Source organism: Saccostrea cucullata, unplaced genomic scaffold (genome assembly GCF_032062105.1).
Source record: "Saccostrea cucullata isolate Sc308-1 unplaced genomic scaffold, CSIRO_AGI_Scuc_v1 ctg428, whole genome shotgun sequence".
Lineage (NCBI taxonomy): Eukaryota > Metazoa > Mollusca > Bivalvia > Ostreida > Ostreidae > Saccostrea > Saccostrea cuccullata.
Genome location: NW_026928261.1, coordinates 56,596 through 76,881, shown reverse-complemented (window position 1 = coordinate 76,881; position 20,286 = coordinate 56,596). Strand labels below are relative to the sequence as shown.

At 30.8% G+C, this 20,286-nt stretch overlaps 2 protein-coding genes across 9 annotated transcripts in view; one reads left to right on the top strand and one right to left on the bottom strand.

The window, feature by feature from the left end:
* The window catches only part of LOC134276955 (rho GTPase-activating protein 15-like), a 41,850-nt gene extending 28,491 nt beyond the window's left edge, over positions 1 to 13,359 (top strand). For 5 of the 8 annotated variants that reach the window (XM_062759238.1, XM_062759234.1, XM_062759241.1 and 2 more), the window contains 10 exons: positions 492 to 590; positions 1,336 to 1,423; positions 1,817 to 1,846; positions 4,496 to 4,618; positions 4,992 to 5,090; positions 6,047 to 6,124; positions 7,222 to 7,257; positions 8,429 to 8,557; positions 9,285 to 9,390; positions 9,665 to 13,359. In XM_062759238.1, coding sequence (XP_062615222.1) covers positions 492 to 590; positions 1,336 to 1,423; positions 1,817 to 1,846; positions 4,496 to 4,618; positions 4,992 to 5,090; positions 6,047 to 6,124; positions 7,222 to 7,257; positions 8,429 to 8,557; positions 9,285 to 9,390; positions 9,665 to 9,836 — 960 coding nt within the window. In that variant the 3' untranslated portion in view covers positions 9,837 to 13,359. The remainder of the gene's footprint in view (positions 1 to 491; positions 591 to 1,335; positions 1,424 to 1,816; positions 1,847 to 4,495; positions 4,619 to 4,991; positions 5,091 to 6,046; positions 6,125 to 7,221; positions 7,258 to 8,428; positions 8,558 to 9,284; positions 9,391 to 9,664) is intronic. The other 3 variants (XR_009994146.1, XM_062759236.1, XM_062759235.1) reach the window with 3 other exon arrangements.
* A 3,468-nt stretch (positions 13,360 to 16,827) lies between these two features.
* Positions 16,828 to 19,484, bottom strand: LOC134276941 (toll-like receptor 4). The gene is made up of 2 exons (XM_062759217.1): positions 17,684 to 19,484; positions 16,828 to 17,403 (listed from the first exon to the last, which is right to left on the bottom strand). Exons 1-2 carry the CDS (start codon positions 19,469 to 19,471, stop codon positions 17,050 to 17,052), a joined length of 2,142 nt encoding a protein of 713 aa, XP_062615201.1. The 5' UTR covers positions 19,472 to 19,484; the 3' UTR covers positions 16,828 to 17,049.
* Between the last annotated feature and the right edge of the window lie 802 nt (positions 19,485 to 20,286).

The following is a 20,286-nucleotide window of genomic DNA, read 5'->3' as shown; positions in this document are numbered from 1 at the left end:
TGGTTAAAACAGACATTTTGAATGACCGAATCTTGTTTCTCCGTAGTGGAAGTTTAGTTAATAAAAAATTGTTTAAAGTAATGACTGTATTTTCTAGGGGTTGAATGTACTTTTGCAATTTGAAAAAAAAAATGTTGATAAAAAATATTGAAAACTCAAGCTTAAGGAGGCTGGGGGGTCAGCAAAATAACCACAAATTAACCACCAGATCTAACTTATTTTTTTAGATACGGTATCTTAAGCTGTCAACTATCATTTGGCAAAGATAAAAATCACACATTTTAGCTTTAAATTTTGATCATATGGAGCTCTTCTTTTAAAGGAGATTGAAATAGTCTGAAAATGGCTGCCACGTACTCCCCAGCCTCTTTAAAATTTTCAAATCTCTAGTTGTGAATGTTCAGTTCTGTCAATGAATGGGTAATTTAGATTGTGCATCTATGTGTTGAAAATAAAATAGCCCTGAATGAAATGCTAATCTTTATTTCCAGTTGACTACCAGCCAAGGAGACCAGTATATCCTACAGTTTGAGGATGACATCATGATGACAAGTTGGCTGGTCCAAATAGATAAAACAATAAGAAGTCTGGTGAGTTAGCTTCCTAACATCTAACTCATATCCACAGAAATCACTGTCTAGTTTGTTTGGCATGCCAGGGCATAAATGATTGTAGGAAACATGGGATAATTTATGCATAAAAGGCCATGGAAATGGACAATCTGTTCAACAATTACCGTATATCATGAGTTTTTAGCGGGATAATTTCTTAAATGAAAAAAGAAATTATGTTGACCAGTCTGCTGTTAGGCAATACTGTAGATCACTTAATTTTCGCGACACCTTATTTTCGTGAGATAGTCATTGACTTCATCAGCGAGACAAAATTTTCACGAATTGTGTTCGTTGCTCTATATAATCTTAAGGAATTCTATAATAAGCGAGAATGAAATTTTCGCGGGCATTCTGTCTCGCGTAATTAAGCAAAAATAAAGTTCTCGCAAATAAAAAGTGATTTACAGTATTATGAAGAAATATTTCATCTGGTGTTGATTTCACTCAAACTTGTGTCTAAATAGGTATTCAAAAGTATTGTTCAGAAAATGCTGAATATTTACAGTATATTAAACATACTGAAAAATCATCTTGAAGATGACTTTCGTCTCTTTTAAAACATTATGGATCTGTGAATCAGCCAAAAAAAGTTCTGCCAAAATTATTGGCATACCTTTGAGAAAGCAAAATGCCAAAATTTACACCCGCTAAAGAAATCTGCTATACATTATGTTGAGCTGTGCTGAATGGTTCATACTCTGAGTGGCTTTTTCTATTACAGGGAGGATCTAGTGATGTCACGCCCCCTTCACCCTCACAGTTACGGCCTGAGCCAGAAAAATTACCAAAGAAAAAACCTTCCTTTAAAAGTAGGTCTTCACCATGGCCACTGTTCTTTTTCATAATCTACTCTATATTCGTCAGTATAAAGGGTCTTCCACTTATTTTCATTTCATTTTGATATATTCTTAGATTTGATTATATATTTGCCTACAAGCAGTAGTATTTGCACCACATTTTTTATAACCCAAAAATATCACAGCATACCTGTCCAAAATAAAATTATTTATGAGTAGCATACTGTTAAAGTATTTTGGTAATGACGAAAGTTTTCATATGAATTGAAATAAATGATTTTTTTTTTTCTACCTGTAATTCATTACTTATATTTAAAAAAAAAAATTACAAAATTGTTTTAGATAATTTAAAAGGAAATGTAATTGTTCTATCATTATTGTTACATTACATTATTATTACATTAGCAAGCCCTTCAAAGGAATCATTAACCTTAGGTAATTTTCATTTCATCTCTCTTGCCTGTAATTTCCTTCCACTCTTAGACTAACAGAAAAATAATAGCATAAACATTACACGACAAGTCTCTAAAAATGAATTGTAAATGAACGAGATTTATAAAAAATGACAGAATGACTAATCACATTAATATTGTCATGTTACAGTGGAATGTATTTTTTCTAGCATTAATTTTGTTTTTAATCAAACCAAGTCCTGTGCATAGGCTATGGGCAAAAGCGAAAAGTTTCATTTCTAAATGATATGATTCTTGAAACAAATGTATTTTGGTATTTGCCAATACTTGACAAATAATAATTATAGGAATTGAAATAATCTAATCAGATTGTTATATAAAGTTTTACTTAAGATATACAAAAAAATGACTTGCATTGTCTCTGTATCTTTCATTTCTGTATTGAAATTAAAGCTAGAGTATCTTTTTTCCCCATTTCATTTACAATTTTATTGCCATTCATTTAATTTATTCTATAGCTCTAATCTCATAAGCCTTTTAATCATAACTTTCTACTTAATGTAATTTACTTGTATACAATTGTTTGAGTCATCATTTTCAATTTTGGGAAATGACATTTTTAAATCAAATTAAAAGACGTACATTGAGTATATACATATAAACATGCAATTAAATATGTATTAATTCCTATCCTGAAGCTAAAATTCATTGAAAACATTTTCCAACTGATATGAAATACTTCAATAGTTACCAAAGATTTGGTTAAGACTTTCAAATTCTACAATATATGGAATATAAATTTTCATAATTTTGAACATTAAATATTTGTTAGAATAATTGAAACTGTATGTTTATATGTAATACATGTTTCAGGAGATGTTATACACAAGGAAAAAATCTTTAAAAGATGAAATGTGTTATCAAATTAATATGCTATTCATTTAATATAGACAGAGGAAAATAAATTTTACTGCTGAATAACACCATCTATAAAATGAAATATTTTATTACTCAATACATGCTCTCTTTTCATTTCTTTCGAGGGGGACTTTTTTCCACATAAATTCTCAATACATTTTGAAAGTAATTGATGTATCATACATTAGAAAAAAAAACACTGATGTTACCCTCATGTAGTTTCTCATTTTGACACCTTTGGTTTAAATGTTTAATTTTACTTTGCATTAAAATTTTAGAATTTTATTCGGAATTTTTTTTTATTATAAAAACTATGTATATTTTTAGCTCTACTGGTCAGAGACCAGAAGAGCTTATGCGATAGTAAGGTGTCCGTCGTCCGTCCGTCTGTCTGTCTGTCCGTCTGTAAACAATTTTTCAAAACGCTACTCCTCCTACAGTTTTGGTCTGATTTCAATATAACTTGGCACACAAGTAGACTACACTAAGATACATAAAATAGTGCATCGGTTTTTGATTTCGATGAACGGTGTTGCTATGGTTACTAAAAATAGAATTTTCTTTGAAATTCCTTTAAAACGCTACTCCTCCTACAGTTTTGGTCTGATTTCAATATTACTTGGCACACAAGTAGACTACACTAAGATACATAAAATAGTGCATCGGTTTTTGATTTCGATGAAGGGTGTTGCCATGGTTACTAAAAATAGAATTTTCTTTGAAATTTCTTTAAAACGCTACTCCTCCTACAGTTTTGATTTGATTTCCATATTACTTGGCACACAAGTAGACTACACTAAGATACATAAAATAGTGCATCGGTTTTTGATTTCGATGAAGGGTGTTGCCATGGTTACTAAAAATAGAATTTTCTTTGAAATTCCTTTAAAATGCTACTCCTCCTACAGTTTTGATTTGATTTCAATATTACTTGGCACACAAGTAGACTATACTAAGATACATTAAATAGTGCATTGGTTTTTGATTTCGATGAACAGTGTTGCCATGGTTACTAATAATAGAATTTTCTTTGAAATTCCTTTAAAATGCTACTCCTCCTACAGTTTTGATTTGATTTCAATATTACCTGGCACACAAGTAGACTATACTAAGATACATTAAATGGTGCATCGGTTTTTGATTTCGTTGAACGGTGTTGCCATGGTTACTAAAAATAGAATTTTCTTTGAAATTCCTTTAAAATGCTCCTCCTTTTACAGTTTTGGTCTGATTTCAATATTACGTAACACACAAGTAGACTACACTAAGATACATAAAATAGTGCATTTGTTTTTTATTTTGATGAACGGTGTTGCCATGGTTGCTGAAAATAGAATTTTCTTTGAAATTTCTTTAAAACGCTACTCCTCCTACAGTTTTGATTTGATTTCAATATTACTTGGCACACAAGTAGACTATACTAAGATATATAAAATAGTGCATTGGATTTTACTTTCGATGAACGATGTTGCCATGGTTACTCAAAATTGAATTTTCTTTGAAATTCCTTTAAAACGCTAGTCATCCTACAGTTTTGGTCTGATGGCAATGGCTTCTTTTCTCATCCTTTGTTATAAGTACAAACCAGTAGAGCTACAGTCTCGACAGAGACTTCTGGTTTACTTTAGAATCACACTCTATCCTGTATACAAAAATCTAATCAGTTATATCAAGTGGTTATCAGATTCCGCCATAACGTAGATATATATTTTTATCTGTTCCTATTTAATTTTGTTGATAAATAACATTTCAGTCAGAAAAGGAAGTTCCAATGAGGAAGGAAGTTTGGAGAGGGGTAAAATGAGGACCAAATTGTTCAACTTCTTAAAATCAAGACCCACGAAAGAGTCTCTTGAGCAAAAGGGCATTATAAAGGGTAATTACTTACAGCTATAGAAAGCACTCAGTTAATCTATTTCTTGTATATTTTTGTGACACTATTATTACATGAATGTCAAGAAAGTTTTCACAATAATGATAGCCCTTCCTAAAAAAAAAAAAAAACTAACAATAAACAATTGTTAATATCAATGCACAATTATATGTTTAATTTTTTGAAAGTCACTGTGCCTGAGGTATTTTATTACATACATGCTTGCTGAAAGCTATATTATTATTATGATAAGAACTTTCTATTCTTAGTTTTATGTACATGTTGATAGATCTTTGTAATTTTGGCATTATAGATAATTATATACATATATTTTATCTTTTTTAAGCTGCATAAAACAGATGCACCTTATTTGTAGATGCTGTATTTGGAGCTCATCTTAAACTACTGTGTGAGAGAGAGAAAGGAAAGATTCCCAAGTTTGTGCAGAAATGTGTTGTGGCAATAGAGAAAAAAGGTAACCTGACTGTCTTAAAGGGACATACTTCTGTAAAAAAGGGTATTAAAACATCCCATATAGTCTTTTGATTACTGAAATATATGTTGATCTTGTTTAATTTGTTTATAAGTATCTTCTTGTAAATGAATGATTTGATCAAATTGACTAATACTCATAATTTATAGAACACTAGACAAAATATATATTTTGTTGATTTTACTCTGCATTAGCAAAGCACCAAGTATGACTCAGAGCAAAAGTTTAGTTTAAATTTGACATTTTCTGGGAAGGATGTGTAGGACGTATCTATCGATGTTAGTACTCCGGAAATGTCATTATGTGTACATGTTTGGTTTCACAATTAGATTTATGTTGACCGGAAGTAATGTAATAAAAATGAGTCCATGCATTGGAACCATGTGGTTGTTCTTTATCAGCCAGGGAATAATGACTATCCGCTGAGAGGCCAACATTTCAGGATGTTTTGTGTAACCTGCAGTATGTGAAAGCATGAAAAATCTTGATGCAACTCAAAACAGACAAGATTCAATTCTAATGCTTCTCTAAAAAAGAAAAAAAACAAACAAACAAAAAAAAAGTACATGTACTGAATAAGTTCTTATAATAGATTATATAGATTTAAATCCTAGGATAGGGACCATTAGAATCAATAAGCACACTTAATTTAATATCTATATTATTCAAAATGTAAATTATGTATCATGATTTTATTTTTGAGGACTGCAAAAAGAACTTTTTACTAAGAAAGAAAAACAGTTAATTGCAAGACTTCTGAGCTTATTTCTCCAACATTGAAAACATTTTGTTTTATAAAGTGAACTGCATTGATAAGCAACATGATATAGCCATGATTTGATAATTCATGATATTTCAAAACTTAAACCCACCCTAATTCTCCTGTATGTATTTATTGGTCTGGATCATGATGGTATATATAGTCTCTGTATTTACAGGTCTGGACCATGATGGTATGTACAGAATCAGTGGAAACCTTGCTCAAATCCAAAAACTCAGGTGCCAGGTGGATCAAGGTAAGAGACGACTTATATTTTACAGGTGGGTCAAGGTAATTAACATAATTTTACAGGTGGGCCAAGGTAACAGCTAAACTCTGGGATCAAGTATAAAACTCTTGCGGGTTATCCAGAAATGGAAATTATTTTCATATTTTACCAAGCCTCAAGGTGCTTTGATCATGTTGATAGAGAAGTAATTAAAATAGAAAAAAAAAGGTGGGGGCATTTAAGCAAACTTTGCCAGGTGAATGTACCATTGACATTTGAATATTGCTAAAAATTCTAGTTGTAATTGTGAGTTAAATCAGCATAAACAGACTTCATATTTATAATCTTCAGAGATATGAGTTGCTGATGATATAAAACAGTGTTCAAAATTATTATATTATATAATTATTAAAACAAATGATATATATTATATGTTTATATTACCAGTATATAAACATGATAAACTTATAACACTTCAATGACATTAATATCAGACAGCTTTTAATACTTTCTGATTTAAAATTAAAACTGAAGCAGAATTAATATAATCACCTTTGTATTGGAATAATAAACATTGTGCATGTTACTTATTAATAACATAATGTGAAATATCTCTTTGTAACAAAATACACTAATACACAGAGGGGAATTTAACTATCAGAATACAGATAAGCATGTTTCTTTTAATATGCAACAAATATTATCTTTGCTTAAAGTTGCAATAAAGAACTTTATAGTTATTAAAATATTCATTTACAAAATGAATTAGACCCCAATAAAAAAATATTACTGAAACCATTATACCATTTTAAAAACTTTTTAGTGTGAATTAACCTGATGTTATGTAACTAGGTATAATTTATTTTTTACATATCTTCACCTTAAGCAGGATTGCAGTAGATATATTCTGACAAACTCATTGTTTTTTAAGAGTTTAGACTTTTTTGAAGACTTTATTAAGCACGGCAATTTAAGACTGGGTGCTAGGAAATATGTTCACCATTGACGATTATATAAAAAGAGATTAATTAAGACAAAACAAATCACTTTTTATGTTTCTCAATAATTATTAATATCTATTACGTTATATTTAATATGTTTTGATTAAATTTAACAATGAATAGATGCAGAACGCAACACAATAAATGAAACTCAAAAAGGTAACAGTTTTAGTCCACTGATTACAAGTATTACTGTCCATAGCACTGTTCTGCCGAATGATTGGTTTTTAGAATATCAGAGTATATGTCGGAACAATGTATTTGATGAAAGAAATCATCCCAATAATTAACTTTTTTAAGATTTAATAATTCTGAACTATTACGACAAATGAATGCATATTATGCTGTAAACTTTGATTCTGCACTTGATGTAACTCTCAATATCTTCAACTTATCTATTTTCCTATGCATGAATTTGCATAAACTTCTTAAATATGTTACATCATATTCATGTATGAAAATTTGTACATTGATCAAGGAAAGCGTGATATTTCTTCTGAAGTTTTGTTCACAAAATAAGCAATGAATAAATCAAAATGCATGTTTCAGACATTAAGATTGGTCTGTTGCAACCACTATTGCAATAATGACCACTATTGAAATAATTATTTCAATAGTGGTTGAGAGTGCATTTCAATAACAAGCATAGTATGCAACCACTATTGAAATACGACCACTATTGAAATAATTATTTCAATAGTGGTTGAGAATGGATTTTGGAAACAAACATAGTATGTAACCACTATTGAAATACAACCACTATTGAAATAATTATTTCAGTAGTGGTTGAGAGTACATTTCGATGCCAAACATATGTTGCAGTCACTTCTGAAATTGGTTAGCAGCTAGATTTGCACAAATAGAAAAGTGTTAGCTACGTGTACAGTAAAACTTGTCTAATCTGACCACCAGTGGCTGAATAAGACAACATTCTGAGTTAGACAATATTATAATCAATAGAAATATTACTGAAAAGGGACCTGAAGTTTACATCATATTAGACAAGATGTTGGAATACACAACATTGGGATTAGACAAGTTTCACTGTTATAACATTTTTCAGTATTTGTAGCTGCTATATAATAATATTTGTTTCTTTTAATCATTTATGATACTTTTTAAAAGATACAAGTTTTTGGTCAGTTTTAAAGCTACATGTATGCATTGATGCCATTTTAATACAACTTCTTAACCACTTATAATATTGTACTAAAATATTGACTTGTGACTTGAATAGTTAATCTAATCTTTCAACAACATTTGTTTGAAGTAATTATAAGTACTTGTTTGTGACTACTATTTCATTTCCTCTTTTAATCTTGTGTTGCAGACCATTATGATTTAGAGGATGAATGTTGGGATATCCATGTTTTGACTGGTTCCCTTAAGTTGTTCTTCCGAGAATTAAAAGAACCTCTTTTCACATATGGAGTGTTCGACAAGTTTATTCCAGCTTTAGGTAAGAAGGAAGAGATTTTGTTATGTGCTTTTGTTTATCAAAGTTGTGTTCTGTACTGGAAAGATCGTTTTGATAATTATTTGTTTTTTAAACTATCAAACTTCATTATTTCAAACTCAAGAGGGGAAAGAAAATAATTTGAGATATCTGAGCAAATGAAAATACATAATGACACTGTAGGTCCCTATATATATATATGTGAAAATTTTTTTTGAGAAGCAGCAATCACAAAATAAGATTTCTTGATTTATTTTAATATTGCACCATTTGCATGAAAATTCAAAATGTAGAGTAACAGTCCAATCATGAACCATGGGTCCATATTCTGCAATATGACTTTGGTTTGGGGAGCCTCTTAGTGATATTAAGTACTTGCATGAAATAAGTTGTGTACAATTTAGAAAAAGTGGTTGGAATTTCATATTTACTTTGACATATCCTTGGTTTTCGAGATAATGGAGTTTAAGAATTGGTATCTCGGACACCATTATCTTGGAACTCAAGAATATATGTTGAAATGTGTTTGAAATTCCAACCACTTTAAAACCAAACTTTTAATTGTTATTTAAACTGGTATATTCTCAATGAATGTTTTCCCTGCCATTGAAAAATTTTGCTTCTATAGTGATAAAAAGTCTTGAACATATTTCATATAATTTTATTAAAAATAATATCTTGATTTATTGTGGATCTTTTTAGCCTAATCAATGTTTCATTAATTATACAGGAAGGGAAAAGAACAGTGACCGTTTGAAAGCTGTGAGAGATTTAATAAACACACTACCAAAGTATAACTATGAAACCCTGAAATTTTTTCTGGCTCATTTGTGCAAGTAAGTTTAAGTTGAGGCTATATACTCATATTTAAGAAATCTGTTTGCCCTCTCTGACTAGTTTGTTTGTTTGTAATAATTTTCCATTGATCTTACATTGATGCATATTTTTTCTCTTTCTTAAAATTCAGAAATCGTTATCTGAATATTGATATTAACTAAAAGGAATTTATTTCAGATTTGGAGTTTCTTGAATATTTAGACCCCCCCCCCCCCCCCAAAAAAAAAAGAAAAATACATTTGACCATAAAAACCTATGTACTTCTAATTGTAGGGTCATAGAGCATAGCAAGGAAAATCGTATGCAGGTCCACAGTGTGGCTATAGTGTTTGGACCCACACTAATTTGGCCAGAAACTGTGACACCAAATTTAGCGGCCAACATGATTTACCAGAGTCGGATTGTCGAATACTGCCTTCTGGAGTACAGAAATATTTTTAGGTGAAAAAAAGAAGCATGATTCGTGTACAATGAATTTCCCTCTATTTCGTGCTCTAGTTTATCAATAACTGTGTGTATGAAAGAATTTGGGTCAGGACGGGAGAAAGAAAAGAAAAAGATGTAAGTAATGTTGAGTCAATCATTGTGATGAAAACTTCACAGGAGATTTAGAGACAAAGAAGCATCAGTTACAGCTGAATTAGTGCAATTGTCCTAATCTGACAAGGTCAGAGGTCAAATTTCAGAAGGTCGTCAGTGAGTTCAAGGATGACCAGATGCTAAAGAATGCTCATTATATGCCAAAATAGAGTTTTTGTTTTTCTTTCTACAAAGTATTGTCAAAGTCTGCAAACTATCTACAAAACTGTTATATAGCATTTTCTGTTTAAGTTTTACATATACCTTTATGCTTTAACATTTAGTGATTTCCTTAATATATATACCTGATTGCCTGATGATGAAATATATTAATTGAAAATACGAAACACAGATTCTTAGAAAGCTATATGATCGTGCTTGGTCATTTTCAAGAAATTCATTGACTATAATTTTTTTCTTGAAATTTAAAAATAATTTCATTTTTCATCATAAGAAAGTACATCTAAACAGTTTATTTTCCCATTTTAAATGAAAATAATTTTTTTGTTAAACATAAAGATGTACATGTGTTCTCTTTGAAAACATTCCGTTGGATTGACATTCCTTATGTATTTATATATTCCCTTCTTTTTTGATTAAACAGAGATATTTATATTTATACATATAAATCATAATTTATGTAGACATCGTTTTCATTTAAATGACTATTGTTAAAATGCAAAAATGTCTTGAGTTTGATAAATAATATTCAGATGTTGAAGAAAGTATAACTTACTGATACTAACAAATAATTAACATAATTACATTAATTATGTAGGCCCCTAATTGAGACAAATGTGTGTGTCTTTATGCCAGGCAGTATATTTAAATGCTTATCATTTATTGCTAACATTACAGTTGGAGAGAAGAAAACCAATACTATCAATAGAGGTTAGTTTCAAAATTATAATTTATTTACAGATATATTAGTATTCCTAATATGTTTAGTGGATATAGCGTTGAACCTGTGTATACTTTAATTTTGCATGGGTTTAGCAAATAATTCCACTGAATATTTTCCAGTTTTTACATTACAATTTTGTGAACATATCTGTAATTCTGCATGATTGATATTCTTATATGATTCCAAAATATTTATGTTTATTTTTTTTTCTCTGAAGAATTTCTTTTTGTGAATTTTTGAACATGTACTATTATTATAAGTATAATCTTGCAAAGTTGTCAAAGAAGAATTTTCCTATTCTTTTCAATAGGTGCTTGAGACCGATGATTTTTTTCACTTACATTGCTACTATTACAGTCTGCATAATAGAGTTCTTCAGGTATATTTTTGTGAAAAAAATTTTTTTCTTGACTGTAACAGAAATTTAGGGGTCAATTTTATCAAATATGCAGCACAGATACTTGGCAGAACTTTTCTTTATTTTTCGCCTTTGAATTTACTTTTTTGTCATATGTATTTGAATGATAAATTACCGGTATTCTAATAATAATTGAGTTAGCACAGCTGACATTCCTTTTCTAACTGCATACAACGGAACACAAATATAACCCGGTTACAACTTCTTGATCAATTTACAAGTTTTCTCTTTATAAATACTTGGCCAGCTATGTTAGATTTCTCTTCTGCCTGTATTTTATGACTGTTTTCTGTTGCAATGCATGTATGGGGACCCTTTTAAAATAATTATCTTTACATCTGCGATCAAAACATATTAAAAGAAATTGAATTTCTTCAAATATGATTTGTGTTGTAAAATTGTAGAACACTTATCTTTCACAACACATTATTTTCGCCATATGTTAGTATTTTTTCGAACAGTATTTTCACAAATTTTTTTAATTGTTATAAATAATCTTTCATGTTACTGATAAATGTAAAATCAAATGTCTGTAAGCAGCAGTCATTTGTAAATATTCAAAACAGAAAAAGTTAATCACGTATTAAAAGTGAGTTAGAGTATTTTAATTTGGTATTCATTGTGATCATATTCCACATTTTCTGCCAAATTCTGAGAGAATGTACTGATATTTGACAGATAATTAATATGTGTTAATTATATGTAAATTTGCCAGACTGTTGACAATCAATTTTTTCAGCTTCTATATTCCGATAAACTACAGCAATTTTCCTTTTTTTGTTACATTCTGTCATTCCCTTTTTGCATTCTGTCATATTTATTTAGAATGCATCAGATATGCTTATTTTATGTTCTGCATGAAAAAAAAATGGAGTAACAGTAAAATAAAGCAAGAATAATTGTCTAAAAATAAATATTTAATACTTAGCTACAGTAGAGTAAGTGCAGATTAAATTTACTTTTTTGTATACATGTGTAATATAGAATATCATGTCAAAGAGTGCTGGTTACTTCAGAAAATGCAAAGAGATATCTTAGATTTAAAACAATCTATTCTTTTTCTCTTTCAGTAATTAAGTTTATTATACATGTATTCGACGTTTGTGTTATTATTATTTTTTTTATTGATAAATGAAAATAGAATGTGAAAGAGGAATTTTTATAAAAAATAATATGAAAAGATTAATTTATTGTAATATAATTAAGAACATTCAGTACTTACTGTAATTTTCTCTCATTGAATGTTTATCATTCTGTTTCCTTTGATCTTGCTACAGTTTTATGGTGCTACAGTCGTCTTCTGTGATCGTGTACTTGTGTTCTATGTACAGCGTTTGATGTCCAGCATTTTATTATTCTAAGGGAACATTATGATGTTATGTCAAAATTGCTGTCTTTGAAGAATTTCTATGTTTCTCCAGAAGCCTCCAAACTCTCCATCCATTGTAATTCTTATTACGTCATCACATAATTTCAATTATTTAAAGACGTCATTGATATTAGTATTTCTTAAAGGCTTTACAGAAGTACAGAGTGTATGTTAAGTGGGAGGGGGGGGTAATCTTTTGAAAGATGACCAATACCTTCAATTACATCATTATTTTCCTGAAATTTATTATTTTATTATTTTGTAAATCGTAAAAAATGCATTTGCATACTTCAGTCATGAAAGCATATTCAGCAAAACGTGTTCAGTGGTTGGAGAAAATGTTTTTGGAAAAATATGAAACAGTTAAAAGCTCCAGATGTGATTCTTGTTACATTCCTGTGTGTTATGTTTTCTAAATGAATGTTTTGAACTGAGTATAAGGCGTATAAATGAACATGTTTGTTAACATAGTATTATGTGTTGCTATATATATTATATAGTTAGATTTATACAGAAGCAACGAGTTCATCATATTTTTTTTTGTTGATATATGATACATTTATTATCGTGTAAATATTATGTTACAAAGACTCTAATCGGTTAAAACAAATATGTACAGATCGGATTAATATTTAAAATATGTGTGCTTGTTTTTTTTTTGTTCAAACAAGAACTATATTAATAAAACATTTAACAGAATCTGCATTTTGTTTAATTCTTTTCGATTTTGCAAGTTGCAGAACCGAGGGAAATATACAAAATACCCTTTAAATTACTCTGTTTTGTTGTTTTAGAAAATCTGAGGGAACTTGAGTATGGTTTTAAATTAAGAATATCGTGGTAAACTTTAAAACACAGTTTCAAGAAAGATCATACGTATAACTATTGAAGCGTGCCGGAAAATGAACAAAAAAAAGTATTGATGAATCGTTGATAGATTTAACTTACATAAAATGTCGGAATGTTTAATTATTTCAAATTTTATTAAACATTAACGTTGAATGCCGTATATAGAACTTTAAATTTCACCGAAAAAGTGTTCAACAACATAAAAAAAACGTAATAATCATACAACGACTGGATAAATACGCAAAAAGGCGAACAAAAAATCCAGGTCTTGAATACAAACTTCATTTGCAAAGATTTTCATACTGTAACAGGTTAAATCAAGTTGTTGAGGACAATGAAGTCCTAATGCTGCCAATCCTTTTATTGAAAACAATGTTACCTAATTCAAACATGATGTGTTAGACTCAAGTTTTCAAAATTATCTCTTGTAAATAGCCTCATGATAATTTTAAACCGTTTGTTACACGGAAAGAGGGAGTGCAAAGTGCGTATTGGAGATTAGTTGACGTTTCTGAACAACAGCGTGACAGGTAGAACACGCTACCTGTAACCGAAGACGATATTGAACACGAAAGCAAACGTTTCTCAGAAGTCGTCTGCCACTTCAGTTTAGACAAAGTGAGCCAAAATCCATCGCCAGTACATCTCTTCAAAGACAGATCTTATAATGAACTGTCTTTTTCATTACAATTTAAGTCGCCGAAAGCAGGAAACGGTTCTCTGAGAGATTTGCAATGATTGCAGTCGGTCGGTACTATGTTTGGAACCTATTTCTGTTAGAATTTATATTTTCACTACTAATCTTAGGAAATAACTGTGATACTGTGGACGAAATATTACAAGTAAAACGTCAACAGTATTCCGCCTCTGAAACATGTGCCATTCGACTTGTTGGACTTTCCCTTTCCCATGTAGGGTGTCATTCCAAAGTTGTGAGGGCGACAGCTTGTCGGGGCACGTGCCATTCACGTGCGGTTCCAGAATGGCGATACGATGAGCAGGCAGTCCGTCTTGTTTCCTTTTGTACTTGTTGTGAGCCTTTAGCGTCTTTGAGACGGAGTGTAACATTGACTTGTCCTAATACGTCAAGAGGATTCCGAGTGTTCCACGTGGCAATTCCGGTGTCCTGCGCGTGCCGACCCTGCTCGGATGGAAATCCTACGGCAGAACAGCCTTACGATTACTGAACTGTAGCTTGCAATGTGTGTCCAGGAATTTCACCAAAATGCTTGTCTGCATGGAATGTACAGCTTTTGTTCAAACCCAATCTATTCCAGCAGGTGTCTGATGAATTACGTGTATAGTATCAATTTGTTGATCACATAGCTAGTAAATTTAACCTTCCAAATTTTAAGAGTTGATATTTGAAATATGTAATATACCCGGTATTATCGTATAATGAATATGTTTAATGTTCACACTATTATTTATTATTTTTATACATAAATACAAGTAAAACGACTAATAGAATTTTGTGACTGTGAGGATAATTTCAGGAATGGAATACCATAGTCAGATAGTGTTAATTACAAAATATAGATGTGGGGTTTTGGTTAAAAATTTTAATTTTTTGCTTTTCATGTTATCAAGAAAGATTAATAAGTGACAGCTTCCTTTGCCTAAAAAATAAATATTTTGTTATAATTGAAGTTCTTTGTTTATATGAGGTATACATGTATACATATGTTTTCTGTCATATAAATTATGAGCATTTATGGAATATGAAGGAACAACATTTGAACATAAAAATTTTTCTATAAAGATAAATGCGATTGTGTCATTCAACATGAACATAAGTGAATGCTTCTTTATATGGAAAAAAAATTATATTGCAAGCAAACAGCATTTGGAGATCTATAAGACCATTTAAAAGAAAAATAGAGATATCCGATAAAAAACACGTAAAAGTAATAGAAATACCAAAATGTTAATTTATGTTAAACTATATTATATTCACAGATCTAGAAGTTAATAGGATTGGGTAACAAACATACTCGGCCTATTTAGCCCTCTCCCTGACACATCAAGATTAACAAAAATGTTAATGTATCCTTCGTACCAATAGTTACCCATTACATAAATAAACACATGTATATGAAACACAAGTAACCACAATGTTTAGCAATGTTATTAGACATATTTGAAAAGAAATTCTTTTAAATTATATATTCTCTTAAGGTTAAAATGTCACGGATTGAAAATAATGTAGGATTTGAATTTTAACTGAAACATGTAAAAGAAATGTTCAAATTATATCCTTTTCAATTATTAAATTTCATATAAGACTTCGATTCGTGATAGATTTTATACCCTGGACACAGAACAACGACAATCAATCACTCTAAAAAAGGAATTTCACAGTAAAATATTTACATTTCCAATGTCTTTGTCCGAGGTAAAATTACAAATAGTTAAGAACCCTCTCTACACTGCACACTAAAGAGTTCTGATTCTAAGGTATTTTTCTGCAGTTAGAGTGATCTGCCCTAAGATCTAAATTCTAAAAAAAATTGCTATATATTACTCAATTTGTAATCAATTCAAGTATTCTTAACATTTTAAAAGGTCAATATAAATGAACTGAACGTGTTATTGACATGTATTTTCTCCACTGAAGTAATTAACAATGATTTCTATTCACTAATATTGTGTTGTTTTAAAACATTTTTCCCAGGGGTAAATGCCACGCACCATACATTGAAAATTAAATAAATAACCTCAATAATAACTCCTTTATACAATATATTTTTCTCAATGTCCAAAAAAAGTTTGCACTTGTGTAGAGAGGGTCCTAAATGTACTTTATTTCCTCATCGATGTATTGGTTCATCAATAGGCGCGGTTTAAAAAAAATCACGTGCAGGGCGGGACAAATAGCTAGACAGAAGCAGGGCTTGGAGCACGTGGATTGGCGGAATCAAAAGCATGAAAATACAAAGAATAACTGTCATATATTTCAGTTTCATGACGATGATCAATCGATTGGCTTGCGTGATATGCAAATTATCACGCAAGCCAATCGATTGATCACATCATGAAATCGAAAAATAAGACAGTTATTCCTTAATTAATCAACATATTAACTATTTAAAAGTTAGATTGTTAATATAAATTGAATAAATATTCTAACAATCGATAAATAACATGATACAAACATATTGAAACGCTATTGGATCTAGAAATTTAGCTCAGGAGGTTTGTAAAACATTATTTTTGAAAATGTTGCATCATGAAATATACTGTATTTAACGCTAAATTATAATGAAATAGTTGAGATTAACGAACAGTGTATTATACACAAAAATCTACAAAAGATACTGTAAAGAGTGCATAAACTTGGCCCTTGGAAATTCCGGATGTGGAATCAGGTGCCTTGGAAGAGCAAGGATCCCCTGTTGACCAGTCACTATCACCTGTCACGTAAAAATAATTAAAATGAATTTGATGCAAACCAGCCATTGAAGTTCAAGAATTAATCGCCTGATATATGGTTCTATTGCTGTTATTTCTTTACTATCCTTCAAACAATAAAACAAGCTTTAAGATTCCTTGATTGACTTAATAAGCTTCCTCCAGAACTTTTCCCTCTTTGCCGCGTTGTTACTGTCGGGCAATCTGATTGGTTTAATTTTCCACCAAACGTAGAGGAGATCTCGAGGAAGATCCTCAACTCCGATATCATTTTTAATGATTAATAAAATCCGGGCATTTTTATGAATTGCATGGATCTTTGCGACCTGGATTTCATATGTTCCCCAGTCATATTTCAGAAAAGTGTGTGTGATAACAAATATAACGCATTTACTTATATTTATGAACTTCACAACCTCTTCTGCAAAGGTACTACCAGGTTCAAAGTCTTTATCCTGGAAGGAAATGCGAAGATTTTCTCTCTGCAATTTAGGAAAGAGATGCAAACTCACAAAGGAAGAGTCCATAGGAGAATATGATATGTATGCATCAAAAGCAGTTGAATCTGTTGTCAAATTGTGGGCAAAGCCACGTCTCCAAAAATAGCCTTATTCTCAGTACCCCATAACGAAGGATCATTCTATATCGATACATTATCGTTAACAATAGCACAATCAAAAACATAAACGACATAATTGATATCGATATATCCAACCACAGTTGAGAAATACACTTTAATTCTAATGCTCTCAAGTTGTTAACGATCTCATGAACAGTTATCCGTGGGTCCTCCAACTCGTTACAATGGGTCCTGTTCAAATGATGAAACTTTCTTGCATTGTCTCTGATCCATTTCAAGGAAATTAAAGCGTTGCAAGAACAGTCAAATGGATTGTTTCTGACATCTATCGTAATATTGGGTAAATTATTAATAATTGATATAGATTCCTTTGAAAAATAAGAGAGTTTGTTGGATCGCAGGTCAAGGAGTTTAAGCCTAGGTATAAGATGTAAGGCACGTGGTATTGTGGTAAATAAATTATCGCTGAGTATCAGACACCTCATTGAAGACGCCTGGCTGAGAAATAAATTTGGAGGTAACTCTTTCAAGGCGTTTTCTGAAAAATCAACCATCGTTAATTTCGACAATCCACGAAAGAAAATACCATTCACATCACTGGCTAGACCGATATTTAATATGGTATTTCGCATATAAACTTCTGTTAAAGAGAGGAAATTCTTCGAAAAAAGTAAATTTAAATTTTCGCAAGACGAACCTGAAACATCAATGATTCTTAGACTCGGTAAGTATAACTCTATATTGTAGTAAGAACACAAAGGAAGACCTATATATTGGAAGTTTATCTTTTTAAGATTTATGGCAAATACTTTTAATTGAATTTCAAGTAAATATGGTCTTGCAAAGGTGTAAGAAACATCTATTTCCTCCAGCGTTTTTGAGAGAGTGAGGTTAATAGGAAGAAGCCGTTTTTGTAGCATTTCTCTGGTCTCTAAGAAGTTTCGTCTTGGACTTGGTAATCGACATTCATTCAAATGACTGAAATTAACGAGTCTTATTCGTCTTGCTTGCGCGAACAAGAAGAACGTCGAGTAAGTGTATATTGAATTATGTGAAACATTAATTTCTTCAATACATTTCACAAATATAGATGGGTTTAATGTTGGTATTCCCACAGTACTTGTATCCTGTAGAGAAAAGAACTTAACACAAATGTTTTTGAGAAATGCTACGTCATCGTCGTTGAGGAGAACAGGTTCACCATTGAAGTTACTTGATCCTGTAAAGTCGATGTATTCCATTTGATAAAATTGCAATCTTTTCAAAGATTTCAGAACATAACGTAAACCGCAATATGTTTGAAAAGTCAACCCTTTCAAAGAAGAAAAAGGCCAGAATATATCTTCAATATGATGGTTACAGGCACCGTTAGCGCTGAATTGGAGGTTCAAATATTCAATACTTAGATTTTCCAAATTCATAAATGAATAATGGTCAAACCAAAAATAGTCTGATGGTGAAATCTCCAGATACTGTAACCTTTTCAAGTTTTGGAATTCTGAAGAAAAGTTTAAGTGATCATGTGCATCTAATGACAAATTTCTTAATGACGTTAGCCTTCCTATTTCTTCATCCGGGTATCCTCCTTTAGAAAAAGGGTTGTCGGTCATTCTCAAATCTTCAAGTGCTGTCAGATTCCGGAATGCACCTTCCTCTATTGAATCTTTTGTTATCCCATTCGAGCTTAAATCTAATATACACAGCTGAGAGCAATGTTGAAATGCGTTCTTTTCAATATGCCGCAGTTTGTTTCTTGTGAGATATATTGCTTTTAAAGCACCCATCCCTTCGAAATCCGAATTGGTAAGATTTGCGATATTGTTGTTTGACAGATCTATTGCAATTACTCCTGAAACATTGATTTGTTGTACATAAGTAAATTCCTGATGCTGGCAGTCATATAAAACACCTGGCGTACCGCATATGTTATTCACATAGATGGACGAACATTTGGCATGTACCCCAATCATGAAATGAAAGAGAATAATTCCTGTTTAGAGTAAACGATAAATTCTATGATTAGTTAAAGAAAAATGAAATATGGAGATATCAAACAGCTAATATTCAAGCTAAAAAATTCATTCAAACAATGAAAATCAGGATAAAAGCAAACTCAAACCTCTACGAGGGTTGTTCGAAAAGTTCGTGGAAAATTGTCATATCTTTTTTATTTGAGGTCATATGCTATCCAAATTTGGTAGAAATATTTTAACAATTTTAACAACATATTCCGATTTATTAAAAACTTATGTTGATTTTAAAAATGCTAAAATCGGATCGCGGAGCAGGTCAAAATTAAGTAAGTTACAGATAATACACTAAATAATGTATGTAGTCATATTCTCTGTAAAATGGAGCAAAAATGAGAAACAAAATAGAAATTCAAATTAAGAATTGTTACATCGATTCGTGTACTAAATTATGGTTTTATATTTTGCTTTGTTGAAAAGAAATCTACTTGAGAAGATAGGCATTCCTTATTGAAAACAACAAAAATGATGACGTTTTAGAACGTCGCGGAGCACAGCAGAAAACGATACAATTCTGTGTTTTACTCAAAAAAAAATCTTGAATAAACTCTAAAAATTTTGAAGGAATAAAAAAAATATTCACAAGCGAGATGTGCATGTGTGTACAAATAGTACAGGCAGTATTTGCGAGACAGAGACTCTGTATCGGATGAGGATAATGTAAAGAAATGGTTTAACTGTAAAAATCTTCTCAAAAGTTGGAACATCAAAGAAAGACATAGGCGCTTCAGAGTCGCTTTTGAAAGCAGAGTTAA